General features: G+C 44.7%; 1 protein-coding gene across 1 annotated transcript in view; it reads right to left on the reverse strand.

The window, feature by feature from the left end:
• The window catches only part of cdh23 (cadherin-related 23), a 153,491-nt gene that overhangs the window by 61,607 nt on the left and 68,062 nt on the right, over window positions 1-23,822 (reverse strand). The window contains exons 10-13 of the mRNA XM_084020696.1: window positions 10,870-10,982; window positions 8,813-9,001; window positions 4,333-4,482; window positions 3,816-3,974 (exon numbers count right to left, since the gene is read on the reverse strand). Of these exons, the coding sequence (XP_083876822.1) occupies window positions 3,816-3,974; window positions 4,333-4,482; window positions 8,813-9,001; window positions 10,870-10,982 (611 nt within the window). The remainder of the gene's footprint in view (window positions 1-3,815; window positions 3,975-4,332; window positions 4,483-8,812; window positions 9,002-10,869; window positions 10,983-23,822) is intronic.

Genomic DNA, 23,822 nt, shown 5'->3' on the forward strand with positions numbered 1-23,822 from the left:
ATCATCACGCCTTAGCTCTAAAACGTACAGCATCTGCACAGAGGCCATAAAACACACCGCATCGCAGCAGACAAAGAAGACCCAAGAAGGATGCTGCAGCCCATAGATTTATAGAGGGAGTGCCGGTAAACCGTTCTGCTATGTGCATGTTAGACCCCTTCAAAGAAACATTTTCTCAGGTAAAGCCTGATTGGTTGGAAGAGCCAGAGAGAGAGAGCAACACCTGAACACCATTAGCGAACTAATGGTGAAAACGGAGGACGGGGGAAGACGACGATAACCGAGGGCGTGCAATAAATAAGAAATGAAAGACAACAAATTCTCCCCGAACCCAAGGAGGAGAAAATCAGAGTGATTGTGCTGATAGAAGCAGCTGCTGGTGTCTAAAGTCTCCAGGGTGAGAGAGAGACATAGAGAGAGAGAGAGAGAGAGAAGGACCCAGACAAAAGAGTAAATCACAATAAATATTTATAATGATAAGTAATGCCGCACACTATAAATATGAAACAGCCACCGCCGTGTGTGTGTGTGTGTGTGTGTGTTCCCATGTTAAGTGTCCACAGGGAAGCGGGAGCGGCCACTGAGTAATGCATTGACTAACATTGTAAATAAGCTCTGATCAGATGAGCTATAAATATTAACCCAAACAAAGCATTTCTATTCCGTCAGGTCGCCCGTTTGCCACGTTTTAAAAGCGACTGGGAACCAACGTGCATAATTTTAATTAGCATACGTATAAAGTTTTATACAAACACCATCCAGACCAGAACCTCTTCCATGTGAAACACCTTCACCGCATGATTGAGGAACAGCAAAACACATCCTTTTCTACTGGAATTAACAGGTTTGTTGTAACGGTCATGTGATCAAAGCACTGAAAATGTTCTGATGTGACGATGAACAAACAAACATCAGAAATGCAATCAATGCTGAGAAAATAACTCTTCTGAATGACTCATCCTCATGGCGTTTCTTATTTTCTTGCCTTACAAATGCAATTAAAATAGATTTTTATTTGATTTTTTTTGTAACGGACCTACACAAAAAAGTTAAAATCTGTGAAATCAAATGAGGGGAAAAAAACAAGATAAAATCTAAAACTGAAAAGTGGTGTGTTCACCTCCTTTGCTAATGAATCCCCTGAATAAGAGCTGGTGCTCCCAGTTCCTTTGAAAAGTAATTCATCAGTGAGACCAGAGAGAAGGAGCTCAAAGCTCCACAGAGGCCGGTGGACTATCTGCAGATCCCTTCAAGCCTCCTGGGAGGCTCCTTCAGGGACTCCTTGCCTCCTCGTCTCCTTGCCTGGCCCGTCAGTACTCGTCCTCTCTTAGATCACATGACACTAAAATAAGTCCATCTGTGTGTAATCTAACTAATGATGCCACTTCTGAAAGTAAGTGGTAGCAGCAGATCTTATTTAGGGGTTCATTAGCAAAGGGGGTGAATACTAGTGCATTAGATCTGTATCTCTAGTTTGCAGCAAGAAAAAAAAAACTAAATAAATATCAAAATATTATAAAAATGTAAGAACATAAATCTAAAGACGAAACACAATTATTATGATATCACAATTGTCCGTATTGCAGTAATAAAGAGTGGAAGTTTGGCTCTGTCTGAAGGGAAAAGGAAACTCTCTTATTAACAAAGCGTGAAAACACAGGTTGTTTTAAAGGAATGTTACGTGTTTCTGACTTCCTAGAATCATGTGTAACTGTGAGGTTAAAGTGTAAATTAGATTCAGTGGTAGATAAACAAACTACCAGCAAGAAAGCAGATAAGCACATTTACCCAAAGACTTCTTCTAATTAATTCATGGGTGTGTGTGTGTGTGTGTGTGTGTGTGTGTGTGTGTGTGTGTCTATGGAGGAGGGCTGGCCAGGCCACCTTGAGAGACTGAGAATGAGAGAGCCGTCCTCCCTTTTGGTGCTGGAACATAATTTGGCCACCATCTGTTGCAGCTCACAGCCATCTGACAGAGAGCACCGAGAGGCGAGTCTCAGCCCGACAATCTGCTTACATTGTAACGCCTTGAGTTGTTCGACGCACTTAAACGAGCCGACAGTTAGCGCCGCTGGAAGGGATGGAGGGAGACAGGTGCACGGAGAATCAGGGGAAAGAGTTAACAGTTAAAAGCACAGAGTTGGAATATAAAGTTCAGAATACAATAAGCCGGAGTTAAGGGTTAAATGTGATACGAGTAGTGTAATAATAATAATCAGTCGTTAGAGGCCTCCAGTATTCATTCTGTCACAGTTCAACTCTCTCATGATTTCTCCTTAACAGACAGGTTTCCTTATTATTCCAGCTGCTGTTCTCAGTGTGGGCTGGAACACAAGGCTGAATGTATCCATACCTCTACTCTATACGTTTACCATTCACATCAGGAACATGTCTCCACTTCCACTCACTTACTTCACACCTCACATGGAAGCGACGTCCAATCAGAGATCAATCCCGCAGTCACACGGGCGCTGGTGAACGCAGCCCGTTTGATCAGACCGTGTTCGATGGATCGGGACCGTTACATGCTGGCAAAACTAATGAGCTAAATCATGACAGGCCCTCGTTTGTTTACGTATGACACACACACACACACACACACACACACACACACACACACACACACACACACACACACACACACACACACAGATTAATCTTTTGGATAGCAAACAGAGAAATGCTTACAATGACCAATGACTTGGTTTGTGTTGTGCTTGAGATGGTTATGTATAGCCGACATATAGGTGTGTGTGTGTGTCTGTGTTTCTAGGTTTCAGCCTCAGAGAAAAATTAGTGAGTATGGAAAACATCTGTTTAATCTCTGCGCTTTTTGTCTCCAGTGGCATCTCAGAGTGCCACTGGATATATATATATATATATATATATATAGACACACACACACACACACACACACACACACACACACACACACACACACACACGAGTGCTGCCATCCATGCCGGTGCAGTCTTCACTGAGAGCCGTCACATCTCATTCCATCTACAGCTCATTCTCTCTCTCACACAGCTATCAGGGCTGGGCTACGTCAGCCAGACTCATCGGGTATTAGTCCGCCCCGCAATCTCCATTTCATGAGCAAGCCAGTCTATAAACACTATTGATTTTCTCACTGGGCCTTACACGTAGTGGATTGCGGGCGTCCTGTCACAGGAATGACTAATGAGTGATGATGCAGAACTCCAGTGAGAGGAGATCTGCTGTACGGGACGGGGCTACGCTCAGCTGTGGGAATATAAACAAAGGGCTCAGTAAAAGGCCTGGAGGGAGTTCATAGCACAGCGTAGGCTTTGAAGGCCTGTCCTGATTCGTTTTAATGGAGGTGGTCCTAACATCACAGCGACAGTGAGACGCTTCAACATCTGATCATCTGGTTTGGAAACTAGCAACTATGTTTCTGGGGAGAATATTAAACTCTCTGTTGAAGCAGCAACTTGAGGGTAATCATTTGAATAACATTACTGGATTTCTTTAAAATCACCATATAAGGATTTCAGCTTGGAGCGATGACTTTTTGACTACGTTGTGGTTAATTCAACCTTTTATTACTAATTAAGTTTAAGACCAAGCCACAGATTGTCTTTAACATCTAAAAGATTATTTCCCCCGTGTGAAGCAGCCGAGCTCAACACCGTAAATCAGGTCTCATATGGTGCAGTCCCCGGGGTCACATGGTGGTAAACAAGCCAATAAATAAAGGTTACTGGGACCAGCCTGGTTCACTGTGATCTCCTGGACTCCAGTTAAAGATAAATCAGAAGAGGGACTGATCACGGGCTCAGCGGTCTGCTCACCAGGATGCGGAGCAGCGAGGTGCCGGCGGCCGTGCTCTCCGGGAGGCTGATGTTGTACAGCGGTTTGCTGAAGATGGGCCGGTTGTCGTTCTCATTGATGAGTTCAATGAAGATGCGAGCGAAACCCACGTGGTCAGACATGGACTCGTTGGCGTACAGCTGGGGAGAAACAACAATGGTACGGGATTTTAATATCACTTTCAGTCCAGGAAGAAGAACAATTCTAATCGCAATTTGCTTTTATGCTAAAGAAGTTGTGAAGACTTTAAATTATACACAGAGCGGGGCGCCCACTGCTTCTGTGAAACTTGAAATACCAATTCCACTGTTCAAACACGACTGCAGTGTTGAGAAAGTGATACGACCCGGGTCCAACGTGTGTCCAAACACTTCATTCGTTGTTGTTGCTTAGAAACCAGTCTGGGTGCAGAGTTCATTCAGGGGCTCAGGTCTCGCCGTCTCAGACTTCTTCAAAGCTAACTCTCATATTGTGAGATTCTTTTCAGCACAAACTCACAGAGAAGCTGTAGCTGCGGATGTGTTCAAAGTCCAGCGGCATGGCGACCCTCATCCTGATGTCGGCGCGGCCCTGCACGGCCGTGGGGGAGATGGTGAAGTACTCCGAGTTGTTTCCTGTCAGAAACACCTGGAACATGCTGTTCACCCCCTGCAGAGGAGAGAGAAACCCAGGGGAACGAGAATCAGTGTCAAGTCAAGGAGCAGTTCACGTCCTCGTCTGCCCAAAACATCATCACTCCATCCTCAGGACCAAGAGGACGTTTGTGCCAGATTTAAAGGAACTCCCTCCAGGTGTTCCTGAGAGATCACGTTCAGATGATGAGCAGAAGATTCCCCACAATAAAATATAAGATTATGTGTAATGGTTGGTTTTATAAACAAATATACATCCATTCAGAAGCAGCTCTTTTCACTCTAATCACACGATGTTTATTTGGTATCGCTGCATCTTTTTGCCCATCTTTCAATCATATATTTATGTAAAGTAAACTAGCACTTTAGTCCTAATATTTTTACAAGGAGGCAACTCAACTTCCAACACATATATACTGTATAGCAGGGGTCTCAGAACGATATTTTGCACCCCCCTACCTGAAATCAAAGCTTAGTGTTTCTTCACTTTATCTGCGTGAGTCGTTGCCCTGTGCGTTTTGTATTTTTTAACACTCGTGTGCTACCATAGCTCAGGCTCGTGACAACAACACGAATTAGCAACGTTGGTGACTTGTACTGTAATTTCTGGACTATTGAGAGCACCTAAATAAAGTATATAGTATATAGGAGAAAGTAAAAGAAGCCTATGTTCAGAAGAAATGTGCATGTTCTGAATTGTTATTTCTAAAGATTGAGAATCGGTTGTACTTCTTTTGGAATACTTGAACCCCCTTTTTTGTGGAGTACTTGATGCGGCCCAGCCTCACCCAGACTCTACCTAACGGGTAAGTTGAGTTTGAGACCCCTGCTGTATACCATACCATCATATAAACAGTTAATAACACACAAGAAACAACTCTAAAGAGGCTGTTCTGCTGGTAAAAACAAACAGAGCTGTTAAAGGCAGCCGGGATGCTGATTCTCAAATGGTTTCAGGGTCCTGAACACATCTGACCCGGAGAGGAAGAGAGGAGGAAAAGTGTGAAAACACAGATATGACAAGGTTACTCTGCCTGACTGACATAACAATCAAACTGTTGTCCATGACCACACTCGTCTCCTCCTCCCAGCTCTTCTTCGTCTCCACTACATAAAGCCTCCGCTGTACTGTTTCACATCATGTAAATGGATATTTGAGAGCAACATGCAGTAAATCCTCATGTGCTGCCCACATAGCTGTATATGTGTGTGTGTGTGTGTGTGTGTGTGTGTGTGTGTGTGTGTGTGTGTGTATGTGTGTGTGTGTGTGTGTGTGTCTGACTGGGACGATTGCCCAGCCGGCCAAGAATGTTGAAACATGTTGTGTTTTAATTATCAGTGTGTGTTTTATGAGAGAGAAGAGAGAGACGTGATCCCGGGTGACAACCGAGACTATCTGCTGCTATAAATGTGTGGGTTCGGTTTCAGGGTCGCTACACTGTGTGTGGAAGTCACATTAAATAAGGCCAAGAAAAGGAAAGAGGCACGTTGTCGAGAGTGTCTCCTGTGTTCTAGTGTGGAGTGGATTTGGAAAAGTGGGTTGTCCATAAATGATTGCACATACACTTTCATATTTAGCACATTTATAGTCTATGAATGAGAAGGAAATAGAATTAGAACTACTCAAATTAAAACCAAACAAAAGTCTAAAACACCACTCCGCCCGCACCGGTTCATCTTTCCCAGAATGAGGGAATGAATTACTTCCATAAAATGCTTCTTTATAAAAGAATAACAGATATTTATATAACTGTAAACCTAATCTATACAGCATAAAGACAGGGAGCACAGGAAGAAGGGAATTATCTCTAGAAATAAGGTTGATTCTGGCTCTAGCACCCATATCCCTTTTTGACTCATCAACCACATGATTAGACACCATTTGCTGGAAAAAAATGCTCTAAAATTCTAAAACAGAGAATTTAGAAAGAAAAATAGGGAAAATATAAAACGTAATCTGAAAAAAAATTAAAACAGATTTCATAGGAGTGTAATTGTATGATGAGGTTAATGCAATAAGATTAGTGGGAAACACATCACGTTTCTCCCGAACTGCAAAGTGAGTGAATATTTAAAAAAAGTCAGGATCAAAATGACATCACAGCCCTGCAGAGCTGGCTGGTGGCGGTCCTGAGCTCTCCAGATCTCTCCCGTCTTGATCCGGAAAGCTGCAGGGCGGCCAATCACGCAGACAGAGGCAGACGGGCGTGGTGGTCGATTGGCATTACGCTGGCGGTTGAAATAGCCCCCTTGTTTTTGTTTTCATCTCTTGGAGAACCATTGTGGCTGATGACTCCTATTTAAAAGACCATCCAATATGCAGGGATGTCACCTCAAACTGCCCATAAACGTAATTGCCCGTCCATTTGCTTCTGCCTTTAGAAGCCCCCAATAAAAGCACCCTGTCAGACGCGGCTGCCACAAAGTTTAGTGACGAGTTCCAGCAGGCAAAAAAAAAGAAAGTTGTATGGATGCTCAGCGGGCAGAAGGGGGGGTAAGGAGGGAGAGGGGTAACTACCACTTGTGTCATAGTCTAAGAAATGAAATGTCTGCCTCTAATCCCTCACACTTGGAGAAAGTGAGATTAAAGCACAGGTGTAGCGGGGTGTGAACGAGTGTGTGTATCGGCACTGACATGCAGGTTTAAAGGATCAAAACAGCAATACAAACCTGTGAGACAAAAAAAAAAAGAACGTCTCATAGATTTAACTGCTTGAAGTGTGTGTGTGTTTGTGTGTGTGTGTGTGTGTGTGTGTGTGTGTGTGTGTGTGTGTGGCGGCAGTGTTACAATGCAAGGCTTTTATAGCGCAGGCTATTTCTAAGTCTCTGTCTGAGCTTCTCCTGATGCATTTCTTTGTGTTCTTATATATTATGACAATCAAGCAGTGGGCCGCCAGGTGTCTGGGTCTTATCCCACCTGAGTGCAGCGACACACACTCACAGTACCCCCCCCCCCCCCCCCCCCCCCCCCCGCCTCGTCATAGCAACACCTGGCTGCCCTCCTCTCTGTTTCTCCCTGCTCCGACAAATGATTCTGGTTTTGCTCCGTTGCAAACTATTTTTCTTAGAGTTCCTCCTCTCGCGTCTCTCTCTGCTCCTCCACCTTTCTCCCTCCATCCACTTGACTTGCAGTTATCTGTCAAATTCCACCCTGGCGGCTGCTGCGCCCGAATCAATCAGAGTTGACTAGCTTTCAGCTTATCTGCACCCGAGGTGATTGATTTTCCTCGTTAGGTATAATTTGATGCTCTATCCCATCTCTTCCACAGCAAATTAAATTGTAGTCGAGTCCAATGTGCCGGTGTGAGGGAGCGGGTGTGTGTGTGTGAGAGAGAGAGAGAGAGAGAGAGAGAGAGAGAGGGGGAGGTGAGGGAGAGAGGGGGAGGTGAGGGTGGAGAGAGAGAGGGAGAGGTGAGGGAGAGAGAGAGAGAGAGGGAGAGGGAGAGAGCGACAAAGTGTAAAGTGAAAGTGTCACCACAGCACGTTAATAGATACAACTAATGGAATGTGGCGGACACACACTGAAACACACACTGAAACACACACTGAAACACACACTGAAACACACTGAAACACACACTGAAACACACTGAAACACACACTGAAACACACAGACGCGCGGCGTTTCATAGAGTGGCTGATGTTCTTTGTGGCTGCTGCATTAATAAAGCAGATAAATCCAAACAGACATGAAAACACAGAACACACAGCTTTCACAGGTCGCCGTCAGAGATCTTTACGATCAAACCGAGAGTGAAAGATGTGGAACAAGCAACACGACTACGGCTGCTTGTTAGTCTCTGAATACCTCCTCAGCAGGTCCTTCATTAACAGCAATAATATTAATCCAATCTCAGTCTCATTTTGGGTATCTGCTGCTACTTATATATTACTATATAGATCTAAAACCCTTGTTTTTAGCGATCCAAATGCTGAAGGACTTTTCATTTTACAAACTGATTGGACATAATATGATAAAAGACTCCTGAGAACGACACAATCAGCGCAGAGAGATGATGCGTTTCCCCACAAATGATTTTTGACAGACACAAAGGGCTGCAGAGACTACTTGGTTAGTTACTCAGGGAAACCACGTTAATTCTATCAACCGCCGCCGGCCATATTTACCATTTTAGCCGGTGAAAGGCGACGATCAGCGATAACACATTCATTAATGTTGGGAGCAGAATGAGTGAATCCGTGTGTCTGTGTTAGAACATTCACATACTCCTAACTTTCACTTGTGTGGACATCAGTGAGAACGTTTTATTAACGCGTGTTGGGCCTGATGAGGATTGGTGGGATCAGCTTGGGACGTTTCTACGACATGGATGTGATCCACCCACCTCGTCCTTGTCTTCGGCCTGGATGAAGAGGGGGAGGGCAAAGCCCACCTGGGCCAGCTCGGTGATGTGGACCCGATACTCCGAACTGTTGAACTTCGGGGCGTTGTCGTTCTTGTCGATGAGCAGGATGGTAAAGGTGGTCATGACTGTGGCATCGGATGGACTGCGATCTTCTTTCAACTCCGTGCCCTTATGAAGAGAGAGGAGAGAGGGAGGGGGGGGGGGGGGAGAGAGAGAGAGAGAGAGAGAGAGAGATTTGATTGCACTGAAAAATGTCGTTTTGGATGGAGGTGGCAGCACACAATCTCAGCCAGGTATTTACAGCTGTTCATTTATTGGATCAAAAAGGTGGACAGACGGACTCAAAGCAATCATAGAAATAAGCTTAAAGTGGGGCCAAGAGAGGGCCAACACACACACACACGCACACACACACACACACACACACACACACACACACACACACACGCACACACACACACACGCACACACACACACACACACACACACACACACACACACACACACACACACACACACACACGCACACACACACACACACACACGCACACACACACACACACACACACACACCAAGATTTAGGACAGACAGTTTCTGACTGCCTGCGTATGGAAGATGTGAGGTCTCTGAAATGAAAAAATATATACGGGAGGGAGGGAGAGAGACAGAGAGAGAGACAGGCTCTGAGGCGGTCGGGGTCTTTTATTGATGGACGAGTGTCACCAGCAGAAGGCGATGGGGCAGCAACAACATGCTGGTCTCTGGGCAATCAGGGTAGTTTAGCCTCTCGTCCCGACGCCGCCTGAGTGGTTTGACCTCCACCTCCACACACTGCACATTATCTAAGCTGCCTGAAGTTGAGAAATTAGTTGTATTACTATGGCACACCATAATCAATAGCAGCACTACCTAAGAAAGCAGAAGCAGAGCGAGGGCGAGAAAATGTAGAGGGAAAAAATCCATATCTTATAAATACATTTTTTCAGTTGTGGTTTGTTGTTGTTTTTTTTTCCGCTTATTCTACTTTTCTTCTTTGTAATTATTGATTTCAATTAAAAAGACAGACCTGTCGCTGGAATATGTAAGGAAGCATCTTTTTTTTTTGTCTCAAGCCTTGGAGCCTGTTGTTTAGAGCCAAATGTCATACAACCCGCGTTTATGAGCAATAATCGCAGCTAGCTGAGCAAATACATGGGAGGTAACGAAGCCATTAGGCGCTCTTAAAGGACATTTATTTGTGCTGTAGAGATGCAAACGATTTAACTTGACATGCCGTCAAATCCCAGAAGTAACATTGCAGTTACGCAGGAAAAAGCATGTCCTTGGTCACAAATCCTTCCACTTTCAGCTCCACTCGGAAATCCATTTCACGCACCCTCTTCCACCCTGTGGGAAATACTCGTGTACAACACTGGAAGAGGAGATATGGTGGCAAAAAAGAAAGGAAGTGACGGCGTGGACAAGCTGGGAAGGCCGTGGAGGGGGGGACTGTAGGCTCAGTGGAGGGACAGAAGGATTCAGACACTGCACCTGATTTAAACACAAGTAAAATGAAAGAGAGGGGTAGCGGAGGGGGGCGTCGAGGAGGACTGTAAATCCTGCTCCTTTATCTGGTCCTCCTTCCCCCCCATCCTTCCTGGCTGCTGCCTGTTAACTGAACACAAACCTCTGAAGAGGACATTATCAGAGAATCACAAACACCTTCACGCCCAGCGGAGGCCGTGAATGATTCTGTGTGTCCGGCATTGACGCGACATCTTTAAATCATCTATAAATATATCTTCATACATGACGCTGCAGGATCTGGCGTGTCGTCAGTGAAGTATTGACCTTGAAATGGTTCCCGAGCGCCGCGGTGTAGATCTTCCTCAAAGACAGTCACAATATGTAGGACTGCATTGACCAGGTCGTTTGAGGCTACATCAAACCCAGACGCTGCATTGATTTATTACTCTGTAATACTGTATCAAAGCCCTCCCTTTATCCACCAGCAAAACAGGCTTTCAATCCCTTCTCCCCCCGTTCAGAAGCTCACCTTGACGGTGAGAGAGAATCCTGCTGAGTAGAGTGGGTTTTCTCTGTCCAGCTGGCCATTCACTGTCAGAGAGCCGCTGATGTAGTCCAGGGCAAAGACGCTGTTGGTGTTCCCTGGACGGATGGATGGAGAGAGAAGAAAGTCAGACCGGCATCGTGGACAATTCAACACCTGGGAGGCAGCGAGGAAGCCTCTGGACGGGGGAGGAGGCGGCGGATGAGCGATGTGCATGTCTCCGTTTCATGCAATATGGATCCGGCTTGTGCTCGACGGTCTCTTGACCTTTCCTTTGGGCTGACCCGCCACCTCCAACCTGTCCACACGCCGCCTCGCCGGCATCCCTTTGTTTCTCCGTCGCTGTCTGCCCGTCTTCCTTTTACTTTTCTGCTTCTCTGGACGAACGCCAGAGTTTCTGTCAGCTCACAGTCACTGAAACAAACTGCACCGCGATTCCAACACATCCCCATTCATTATTAAACATACAGTAGGCTTCCTGTATTACTTGGATGGATGGATGGATGGATACTTTATTGATCCCCTAGGGGAAATTCTACTATCCAGAAGATACTTTTCTGCTGATAACACAATACCAGATTGAATTCAGACACTTAAAGACACAATGCGATCTTATTAGACTCGTTTTTTTAGGTTAAAATGTTTGCACACTGCCTGAACTGCATGGCGTCACATGGGCTGATGAATTGCATTAACTCTGTTCTAGTCTGTGCACTCCTTCAAAGAGGAGCATTTCAAATTATGAACGCTGCACTGTTCTCATTAATACATTCAAGTGAGTCTGATGTTCACTTTTCACTTCAATTACACAGGTTAAAATATTACACTGAGACCCACTCGAGTCCTCTTCTCATTTTTCTTATTCCCCTCTCTCTTTTTTTCCCTTCTTCTCATTAACGTTGTCGCCTCACTTACACTCTTCTGTGCCTGCCACAGTAATTGCACCCAGCAGATGGAGACAACAAGCGATACACCCAGCTGCCCTCACCTCTCCACTGGTAATGCCCCCCCTACATCTCCCACCCACCACTCCACCCACTCTAGAAATGCCCTCAGTCGAGTCTGACCAATCACCAAGCCGTTTGAAAAGCACTCATTGTGATTCTTGGTGCCTGCCATGTTGGTTGTATGAGACCTTGTGCAATCACGAGATAGCGGCGGTTCATACATGTGAATGTTATCGGGGCGATCTGCTCAGCGGAGCGAGCAGCGGGAGCAGACAGAGCTCATAGAAGAGGGCTCCGACAGTCGAGTCCACCTGGAACTAATTCATTTACGCCTCGTGGATGCAGAGCGCTCTGTGCTGTATGTTTAACGGGACGTCTGGGGGTGAAAGAAAGAGCCAACGTGAAATGTGTGACTGTGCTGTACAGACGCTCAGCAGGTACGCTTTGAAAGAAACATTTAAAAAACAAACAAAGTACACAATATTCCTGTAAAGTATAGATAATACAATATAAAACACCTTACCAGAACAGAACACTGCACTTTGTACCTGCACGCTGAGCCGACACTACAAGCAGTGGAGCCAGACTGTTTCTTATTATCGTCTGCCTGAAATAGGACAAAACTGAGATCACGATTGTTTTTAACGTGATACTACTCGCGGACTTTGAAATATTATGCATGTAGAAAGAAATTGTTCATTAAAGTGCATCACTGTGTTGCTTCCTCCCACACCGAGGGAGGGGCCGTCAATGACCGAGCAGCCATGTAAAGGAAAGAGGTGCGCTGGATTAATTACACTAAACAAGGGCATCAATGCCAAACTATAATAATCACTTTATCTGGATTATGTTTTTATTTTCAGAATCGCTGAAAGCCAAAAATGCAAAATCTGAGCCTTAAACATGAAACAAACAGCGTAGCGTCATGGCAGGAATACTTTTACAGGGAACTCTATGAATGTAAGTAATGCCAATCATTAATGACATCACCCCCCATTTGGGTTTTGAGTCTTTTTACAAACATATCAGTTATAGGCCGACACGTTATTTAATCTAACATATTACTGAACATAATGTAAATTAAACATTAAGCTTCCCAGACTGAAATGATTTAAATTCAGAGTGCATCTCTCTCCCTGACAACCACTCATTCTGCTCTAATAGCATTAATCAAACACTCACTTCTCTCTTGTAAAAGACAACACCTGCACCTATTCAGTTCACACTTTGTTCATTGTTTTTTTGGAGTTAAATAAGTGTTTTAAACTCAATTATTACTACACGAGACACTTGACTGTCATTTTTTTGTATGGTAGCTTATGTATGAACCTCGGGCTGCACTCTGAGGGATTAAGAATGACTTTCTTTCAGATAGTTTAGAGTAATAGCTGAGGTCTAGTCTCCAGAGAGTCAGATGGCAAGTCTACAGTGCACAACGGCGGGGGTCAACAGATTAACCCGTGCCTGTGTTCCCCACACCCAGCCCGCCGCTCTATTACTGCCCTCCTACCTAGCCCGGAATGGAGACGAGGGAAGCTGCAGAACAAAGTGCACAGTGGGGGCGTCGAGATGGGAGGCGGGCCAGCAGAGAGAGCACTGCCCTGGGGTAATTAGCCTGGATTGAGGCCAAAAGGTGGAGAACGGGAGGGAGGTAAAGGGGAGAAAAACTACTGATGATTATATCCAGTGTACATCAGGTGTTTCTTTGTGGACAAAAGTGTTGGTAGGAATGAGAAACCTAACTTAAAATACACACAATACAATGATTTACATTAAAAAAACTTTAAACTGAGGAGAAGCAAACAGGTGAGGGCTACGTTTCAATAAAACACATGTGTTTTTTGATTGTATACCTATGGTTACGGTTTGGTTTAGTTGGACTTGTTGTTACTTTATTCATGTCGTTATTATTTAGGAGTTACAACAGGTTAGAGAACAACCTGGATCCTAACTCAAAGAGAACCAGGTTGACTGTCGGTAGGAAACGTGAAACAGAAAGCCGATGTGAAGAGGCTCATTCTACAGAACGGTTCTCAGGTGATAACGCACTGATGAAAACATAATAGTGAATATTATATCTCCATTAAGCCTGCACACCGGACTTTTAACGCCTAATCTTTTGTTGACTCTAAAATAATGTTACACGACTCGAATATGAACATCGGTTGTTGTTGTTAGACGGCTCATTTTGCCAAAACCACTGATGCTCACATTTGTTTTGCGGCTCTCGCCATTTGCGTTCGACAGAAAATGAACAGTCCCAGAACACAACAAGATAATGAAACAGTCAGTGTTTGGGCCACGCTGCATATTAGGAGCACCAGTCTGTCACCGTGAGACCAAACTAGGATGGCATTCGACATCGTGCAGCAGTGAAAATGAGCTCTTTTTCCCCCGGATGGGCGGGGCATCAGGGACTCACACTCATGTGGTCACCGTGTCTCTAAATTGGTTTGTCGGCTCCAGTGGCCTGACATGCATGCCAATCCACTCCAACAGCTGCTCCTCACCCGGGCGACTGGCCGCTCACCTGGCCGAGCAACATGCACCTGTAAAAAGCAACACGAGTGGGTGTGTGTGCTGGGAGTGTGTGCTAACTCCCCGTATGCAGTATCCGGTAAGGAGGATGGGACTCACTGCTTCAGGCTTTCCACCTGAGCTGTGTGGAGACTCGCGGGTCGCAGCGAGAGGGAAATATCATCCGACTGTGATTGCTGACAGTCAGTGTTTTATCCTGCAGGACGTTATGATTACACCTCCAGGGGTCGGAAATTGCTGCTAACACCAAACCAGCAGAAATAAATGCACACTTTACTGTCTGCATTTGATATTCATATTAAGTGGAGGTGGTTGTGTTCCATGTGTGTGTGTGTCAAGGTATTTCTATTCTGAATTCTCCTGTAGGTAGTGTAAGGAAGTGTGTGTGTGAGTGTGTGTGTCGGGGTGCATGTGGTGCTAACTGGCAGAGTTTGATTCTATGATGTGAGACTCCGGGGGATAAGCCATGCTCTCACATTACCGACAGTACTGGACTGGAAAATGAGAAACCATGGCATGATTTTTAGAGTGTGTGGAGTACACACTCAAATGGACTCATGCGCACACACACATATACACACACACATATACACACACACCTAAATAAATGGCCACCAGCATGTACGACACACACAACCATTATTCCCTTATGGTGCACGTTTAATGTGTGCAATAGCTAGTACAACAATTGTGAGATAAAAGTGATCCAAATAATTTGCCACTTTGAATAATCCACGTATTACCAAAGCCTGAAGACAAGCACGGGTGTGGATCTCCTATTATCTATTGACAAACACATTTAAATCCCTTTTTGCCACCAACAATGAAACGAAGGCTCGTTTGCTGAGAGCAGGTTGCTCATTGAAATTCTCTCTCCGCTCACAAAGAGCCAAAGCGTTGGATGAGGAGAAGGAGAAATAGACGAAATAGACGGGGGACGGCTGGATTGAGTTGTTGAAACGTGTGTGTGTGTGTGTGTGTGTGTGTGTGTGTGGTTACTACGTGTGTGTGGAGAACAGAAGACCATTTTGGATCTGATGAGATCACATGACGAGGACGACGTCCTTGGAGCGGCGAGCTCTCAGGGACAAACCGAAGCAGTAATCGCCATGACTAAGCCTGCGACAACTGTTTTTCTCTGGTTTGTGACAACGCCATGGGGGCGCTGGAACATTCTAGTGATGTGATATGGCGTGCGGCCAGCGCTCTGCGTCTCGGGGCGAAGATTCTGTGTACTTTTGCTAAATGTACACAAAATTAGTGTCACTTTCTTACGGATTACGCCTACGGGCAAATCGTGTTGATGATGAGGTTTTTAGTTATTGTCTAAACCTAAATGAACTGCCTCTGTCGCATACACTGACTCAACTGTGCGTTGATACACACCCCTCAGTGTGTGAAGGCTACCGGTGTGTGTGTGTGTGTGTGATGCAGTGATAATGGCCCTGTGGGTGTCTTGCCATTGGCAGACGAGCTGCATTTCATGAATACTCAACGAAGGAGTTTTCATCAAAACTTTTTCTTAAAAAAAAAAAGGGAGGTTCAAGGACAAATATTCAAAAACAATAAATGGGAGATGAAAGCAACTTCCCTTATTGCTCAGGTATCACAGTGTTGCTTTTACCGGCGAGCCTCCACCTTTATGACAAACTGCGGTTTCAGCGAGGAGTCACTGTGAGGAACCACGTTGTGAAGAGAAAGAGTATTTTTTTTTGTGTGGTTATTTCTTTTTTCCAGCTGTAATGGGAAACACTGCTACAGGCACTGAAGCCAAAGTTCAACCCAATCCAACTTCCACACCAGAGTGTCAAGAGGTTTGAGTTATATAGCTCTAATCTTCCATACTACTGGGACAAGTGGGAATTATAATTACAGCCTTGTGGTTGTGTGCCTTCGCCGATCAGCCAAGTTGGAGTTTACATCTGTCATCATTCTATCAGACATTTGTGAAAATGGTTATCGTCGTTATCGGCCGATATGGACCTAAACAGGTTGATCGGTGGGGCCCTCAAAGTGCAGATCAGAAAAGCTGATTGCATATTTATATACTATATATATTTTTTTTTATACCCGAGACTGTTTTTCCGCGTGTGACGTAAATTACCTGTGACTGTTTTGCTGCTCTGTTTTATGAGGCTGGCAGCATAAGTTCTTCAGTCTGGAATTTTTTCACAATTTCCGAATAAGATGTAAAACTCGCTGTTTGCAAGACGTGACGCCGAAATTCCAAGAGGTGGTAATCAACAACGACAATTTAATTAACGAACCTCATCCGACATTTGAGAACGCGCCACACAGAATACGGCGAGAATGAGAAACAAGCCCGGATGGGATATAACAACAAAGCTAGGACATTGAGAATTATTATTATTCTCCCATCCATTCTGTGATCGGTATCAGCAGATTTATGATTCTGTGATCGGTGATCGGATCGGCCCCCAAAAATGCTGATTGGAGCATCCCTAATAACCAGCTTGTGAATTTTTGAGTTATGGCTAGAAATGTGTTTTTGTGAGGTGACCTTTGACCATAGAATTCTAAATCAGCTCATCTCCGATGGCAGGTGGATGTTTGTGCCTGATTTTAAGAACGGAAACCACAACCTGAAAACGCCGACGCTGCAGCAGCGGAGGGATAAAAAAAAAAACCTGAAGCATGACGGAAATGTCAGAGAGGAAGGATGGGGATACAGTTTGTGGAAATGGGTTGGATTTGTTTACATGCTGTTAGGGTTTGTGGCCCATGTCTGTCTCACACACACACACAGAGGAGGAGGAAGAGGAGAAGAATGGTGTAGGAGCTTCTTTTCTCAAACGCTCCACCCAAATGAACCAGTCCCAGTCTGTGACGAGGCCATGATCCCACACCAATGAAGCTTAGTAACGGCCCACTCATTAGCACACTTAGCTTCCTGAGTGCCAGATCACGCAGCAAAGAGATAAACTGATTCTCAACCTGGTCACACAAATAAAGTATTGATCCACAAATCTCCGGGTCTCACTTAAAATAATCACCAATAATCACCAACATGGAGGTATTGATTGCTGGCTTTGATCCGTGTCTTTAAAGGGAACATTGAGCGGGTGGAGCAGCGGGTTATCTCACATGTGTGTTTCTAAAAGTAGACTACAGTTTGGGATTTTCCCTTCCTATCTGATATGTGTTTTTCTGTAGTTTGCTCGATGATAGAAAATCTGTTTCTGCACGCTACGTAGAAAAACAACAGCTGGTTTGGAAGACAGAGGCGGAGAGGAAATTGGGTGTTGGCATCTGGAAATGTGCTTGTTCAGAGGCAGATAGCTGAGGAGAACATTTGTCAAAGCCAGCAGTAACCCCTTTCATCCTGTAGACAAATGGAATAATGGAGAACCTCCAACGCCGATGCATAAAGCTGAAATATATACGTTAAGATAATGTTGCTGAAAATTGCCTTGAGAGGACGACAAGCAAAGAACAAGATCAGAATAGAGGATTCAGATTAATTCATTATTTTTTAATATATATCCACATCTAGTCTACTGTCCCCTCGCTGTCCATTCAGTGTATGAAAATTAATCTGTCCATTTAAATGGGAAACCAACTAAGAGTTTTCAAATTATTATTTCAAGCCTCTATTGAGGTTTTCCAATAAAGTTTGAAATCTGTCGTCATATTTTATGACATTATTACTCTAAAAAAAATTTAAAAATAGGATTTTGTGTTATTGTGGTTCAATAAATGTAATGGATGTTGTCGTTAGATGGCTGCTAGACGGCCCCGTTAATACAGAACGTGCAGGAGAGCTTTTCTTTTCTTCACGACAATGGAAATGTTGCTTTTGACTAAATGCCAACGACTATGGATTGAAGCTAGATGGATAAAAAATATATTTGGGAAATTAATACATGCGTCTGTTTCTAAATACATTTTGGACTGAGACAATTAAAGAAACGATGACTGTGTGTGTGTGTGTGTGTGTGTGTGTGTGTGTGTGTGACAGACAGAGGGAAAGAGAAGAGAATATTTCTTAATAATAATTTAAATATCAACTTAATGAATAACTTAATCCAGCTATCTTTCTGAAGGAGCACTTAGGGGAGGGCTGTATTAGATTGGTGTCAAATATCAACAATCTTTGTCCAGAATCACACACTCCACCTTTAAATGTCAGTTTTTTTTATCTGAATTTCTGGTATAGTTTACTAAGTGCATGTTGTTGTAATGTGTTGAACCTGCTGGGCTATATGAGCCCTACATCCCAGCCCAGCGAGGTCTGGACTTGTTGTTGAACACAACTGCCAGGCTTTGAGTCGACTAGACTGTGAATTATGTTGTGATCAGTGTCCCGCAGACTATCTGCCTTCTCCGAGAGATTACATAGCAACGGGCTGCAGAGAGCCTCGGAGCGTCTAATTGAAAACCCAGAGAAATCCCAGCGATGCGGCAGACACAATAAGAGCTCCCCGTAGAATAACAGGTATTAGGCTTGTCCATATTACAGCATGCCTGCTGATACGACTAAGGTACTATGGAATCAGAGCATCGGCGTGCAGCAGCACGGAGATGTGTGTGAAAAGGCAGACGAGGAGGGGAAATAATCGCCTTTACTACTTATCGGTTTGTCCGGGCGGGAAATGGCGCGGCCGTAACCGTCTGACCCGCGTGCCGGGAGGAGGAGGAGGCGGGGACTCGGGCGGTCTCGCTCCTGTGGCGGTGGCAGACAGCGCGTTCACCTGCCGCCCCAGACAAAGGCCACGGAAGTCAGAGGATGCCCGCGGCTACATCACGTCGCCGCATGTCTCACTCCACAGCCTCCGACAAAAACTACAAAAATACCGGAGGATTTCTCCAGTAAATAGAAAAATTGAGTTATCATCTTTTATCAATTTAGACAATTATTCTGCTCGGGTTGCTGCAAATTAAAATCCAATGCGGTCAGGCGAGAGGACTGGATGTTGGCTGGCTTTGGGACAATTACTTTGCTGCAGTCCCCCCCCAACACAGACATGATGCAATGAGAGAGAGGAAGAATCATCTAAAAAGGGAAAAGAAAAAGGGTCGAGATGGAAAAAGGCTTAAGATGGGATTAGTTGTGGTTGCTTGTGACAAAAGAGATAGAAACAAGCAGACAAAGATAAACAAGGGGCTGATATGAAAGGCTTGGGGGACGTCCCTTCATTCTGGCTGACTTTTATAGCGCTTGTTCTTACACTATCATTACGACACAAAGTTTACACAGGGGATTAGCTCTTATCCTAACGGACAGCCATGCTGTTGGACGCCACTTGTTGGCCTCTAACTCTGGAAAAGGACTCGCGGATAGCTCATTTTGGAGGTAAAGTTTGCCTCCGTCGGGGCCAAATAACGGGCATTTTCATCATATTTCTGAAGAATCCCACCGATTTGATCGCCCCCCTCTATCTCGTGATAGTGAGTCTGGGCTTCGGAGTCCCTCAGGTCGTTGACGGAGGCTGGCTGTGCTGCCTTGCTGGTACTCCAGGGCCAGGTTTGGGTGGATAATGGCCCATGTTTTGGGGATTGTTTGGTGCTGCAGCTGTTGGCCAGAAAGCTGAGGTGTAATACACTGTACATGGGAATAAAAGCCTGTTGCTGAAATCCATTAAGGGACTAGGCCGCTGTTTCCCCAAATGCTTTTTTCTAAAAATTACAAATTCACAATCGGCCTCAGCTATACATCTTTAGAAGAGCACGTTTTCACATCGAGCAACCATTTACACATCACCCAACATTATCTTGAGCAGCCATTTTTTTTAGAAAAATACGCTTCATAAATCAGAACTTTGTATTTTGCATGCATGATAGCGATATACTGATTCACTTTCTTCCAACAAATGTACTTATTGTAAGTAGCTTTGGATAAAAGCGTCTGTTAATGAAAACATACACATTAAATACTTCACAAATGAGATGAGAGAAATGCATTTATCTCATTCTTTTAACAAACTAAATACATGCTAGTCTTTTATATTTGAGTCAATGTTGTCGGCTACAATTATCGGAACGATAGGAACACTCAGGCTCCCTCAGGTGGCCCAAAGGCGTACTGCAGATATAAATGTTATATAAAAGACGAAGAAAGAAATTCTGGATATTTACTTGGCAACCCAAATAAAATGTGTGGGTCCCGACCCCGTCTTTGGAAGGTATTATTTGATCTTTAGTTTATTTTTTTTGCTTATGAACAACCACACACCTCTGACCTTTGTGCCAGTCAAATCCAGAGAAGTGGATATCACACACACACACACACAGCCGGTTCTAAAACCGGATAAAGACTGGGGTCAGAACGGAGCTCCTGCCTTTTTAAACGGTTACGAGGAAAAGGTCATTTAACAGTCCTGACGACGACGGGAGTCATGGCAACCAGTGAAACAAGACCGAGCAAGCAGACATTTGAATCCCTGAACATATGGTATCTACTCAAAAAGGGATACCTGCACACCTGTGGAACAATTCTGCCGTCCTCGCTGCGTTTCCTAATAGGCCAATTACCGGCAGAGAACAGAACCTTTTAACGGGTCTTTAACACTCATCGAGAGCGACCGTGAAAAGCATCGCTCCATATAATATTGCCAGTGGCCAAAATTTGACTGACTCAATGAAAAGGAAAGATCCTGTTTCTTTATTACACTAAATGTTGAGTCCTTTTAAGGTGAGGGGAATCTGGATCACACGCCAAGCTTTTGGCTGAACATTAGTCGCACCGGGAGGCAGTTAGGTAATAGTGATAATTGCCGGAGCACCGCTAGAACTTCTGTGCGATCAATAATGATGAGTCAGTGACTGCGTAGAGCTAGGCGTGCAATAATTACAAATTAATTCATCACCCAAAAAAATCCTCCCACATCCATGATTTAAAGTCCAGCGTGCCCCTCGGCGATCTACAGCACACCAACATAACCGTACTGCTGGATTAAAAGGTGAACACTTTTCATTTTTCATCTGGCTTGTTTCAGTCGTTTTTTTTACTTGGTTAATGCAGCTTTTAAGTGTTTTTTTAGCTTTGATAATTATACTGTAAATCACCACTGAGACATGGGGTCTTAATCATTAGGCATTAGATGCACATTTGGATGAAACCAGTAGAAATAAAAAAGGAATTATGAAGAGCAAGTATTAGCAGCATCTACAATAAATACCACCTTTGTTGAGAGCTCCGATCAATGAAGTGATAAAAAACGTATTTTCTTTACTGATAGTGTGAGACTGTTGCTGTTAGAGTATCTGGAGTTCAGAAAGCTCTAAACAGTGGTTAGCTCATATAACGAGAGCAGTAGGTCAGAGGTCCACTAAGGGATACATCACATCCTGTGGCGGAGCAGGGCTTTACCATCAGACCCCCCTCTCGGATCCCCCGCCGTCACATCAAACAACAACAACACTGGAGGCAGAGCGCCGCTGTGATGCTATCTCCTGTACACATCAAATCCCAGATCCTCCCCTCTGATTGGAGGAGGGAGAGGAAATCCTCATCTCCAGTCCCACAATCATTAGCATAAATCACGGCTGCAATTAAAACCTCGTTTATCTTAATTACTGAACTAATGAGACGAGTCCCGCAGGAGCGAGCCGCGCTCTCCGAGGACACTTGGGGGGGGCGAGGAGTGGCGAGGCGAAGGAGGGCGTTGTGCGGAGTCACACTTAAGTCTGCAAACAAGCACGCCCTCGCACTAATCTGACTGCAGCACAGACTGCGTGGAGACGAACGCCAACACACACTAATCTGACAACCTTACCCTCCCACCTTTATCTACTGGCACGGCGTCACCCTTCCACTTCCATTATCTATCAAACTTATAATGATGTTATCAAGCCTACAGGCTCCATCTCCATGAGGCTTAGTGCGCTGCTATAACTCTTGATTTTGCAACGACTGGGAATACAGCGCAACACCTAATTAATGTCTTTTTAATGCTCTTCTCCTCTAGAGCTTAACTCAGCCCTTCAACTTTGCAGCAAACACACACACACACACACACACACACACACACACACACACACAACAATACAACATGTGGCAGCAGATGGTAAGTAAGACTGAGTAGGTGTGTGCAGTGAATGGGAGCAAAGTGTTTATGGTGAGCTCCGTGAAGAAGCGGGCCGGGCGCCGGACTGTGCACGCATGCATTACAGCACAGACACTCACAAATAATACATGACTGCTCTCACACACACACACACACACACACACGCACGCACGCACGCACGCACGCACGCACGCACGCACGCACGCACGCACGCACGCACGCACGCACGCACACACACACACACACACAGGGGTCAAATTCCTTCGCTCAGCCGTGAGGTCAAGCAGTGACTCAGCAGATGGCAAAACAATGAATATCTTCATCACCCACAAATTCCCATGATGCAGCAGGCTTCTCACGCGGTGCCAGCCCTTATCAGCCAGCTGGCCATACTGGATGCCCTTCCATCCTGGCCCACTCCAGACCCGATGGGGGGGGGGGGGCACGCAGAGTTTAAAAGGATGCAGCCCCGGTGCTGTAATCCTCCCGACCGGTGTTTATTTTCACCACACAGATCGATGTTTCAGACCCGAAGGATCTTCCAGGGGATTGTTCGTCCTGTAGGATCGATGCGTTGATTGCGATGGAAATTAACACCCTGCAGGGGTATTTAAATGGGTTTACATCAGCGAACGGACCGCAGCATCCAAGACGTTTTATCTTCATAGTGAATACGAGAGGTGTGGAGAAAAAACCCTGGTCATTTATTTTGTGTGACAAGAACGAACAAAAGATATTTGGAACAAATAAGTAAATATCAGGCTTCCTCTCCTGCACATTAATATCCACGATACAGACATACACAGAACTAAGACCCAGATTTGATGGGAAAGTTTACATGACTTGATCTGATCATATCACATAGAGATAAACTCTGTTGGTTGTAACGCTGAGAGAAACCAGATGGTTCCACGTAGACGCTGCAGCAGGAGTAATGTAGACGGTTGTTTTACAGAGAAGTTAACTCGGTTACGTTTACTCCATTACACACCGACTGTGAGTAAGATAACCTGGTTACGCCGCACGCTCGACAGTAGCATTAATCCCAGTTTTAACTTAATGTCGTTAATCACAACACCAGAGTAAACTGTGTCCTTCTACATATTTCCATTTCTCTCTTTTTTGCTCATTGTGGCTTCACTCCTTTGTAGCTTTACCCGATTCATTCATCCAAGCTCAACATATAGGATGAAAAACAATACTTCTTCTGTGTCATTAAGGTTTTTGTTAAATTCATTCTTCGTCCTGAAAAAAAGGGATTTGGAAATCATCATATAGACCATGGGACATCGACGCCCGGGGTGTTGCAGACGTGATTTAAAGTTAGATAATACTAAATAACAAGAAACTCAACGGTGACAATCGCAGATATGGATCAACACCAAAAACCTTAACTCAAAGCTCTTCGCCCCCGAGGTAAAATCTG

The sequence above is a fragment of the Eutrigla gurnardus genome (assembly GCF_963514095.1).
Source record: "Eutrigla gurnardus genome assembly, chromosome: 11".
In the NCBI taxonomy this organism is placed as follows: domain Eukaryota; kingdom Metazoa; phylum Chordata; class Actinopteri; order Perciformes; family Triglidae; genus Eutrigla; species Eutrigla gurnardus.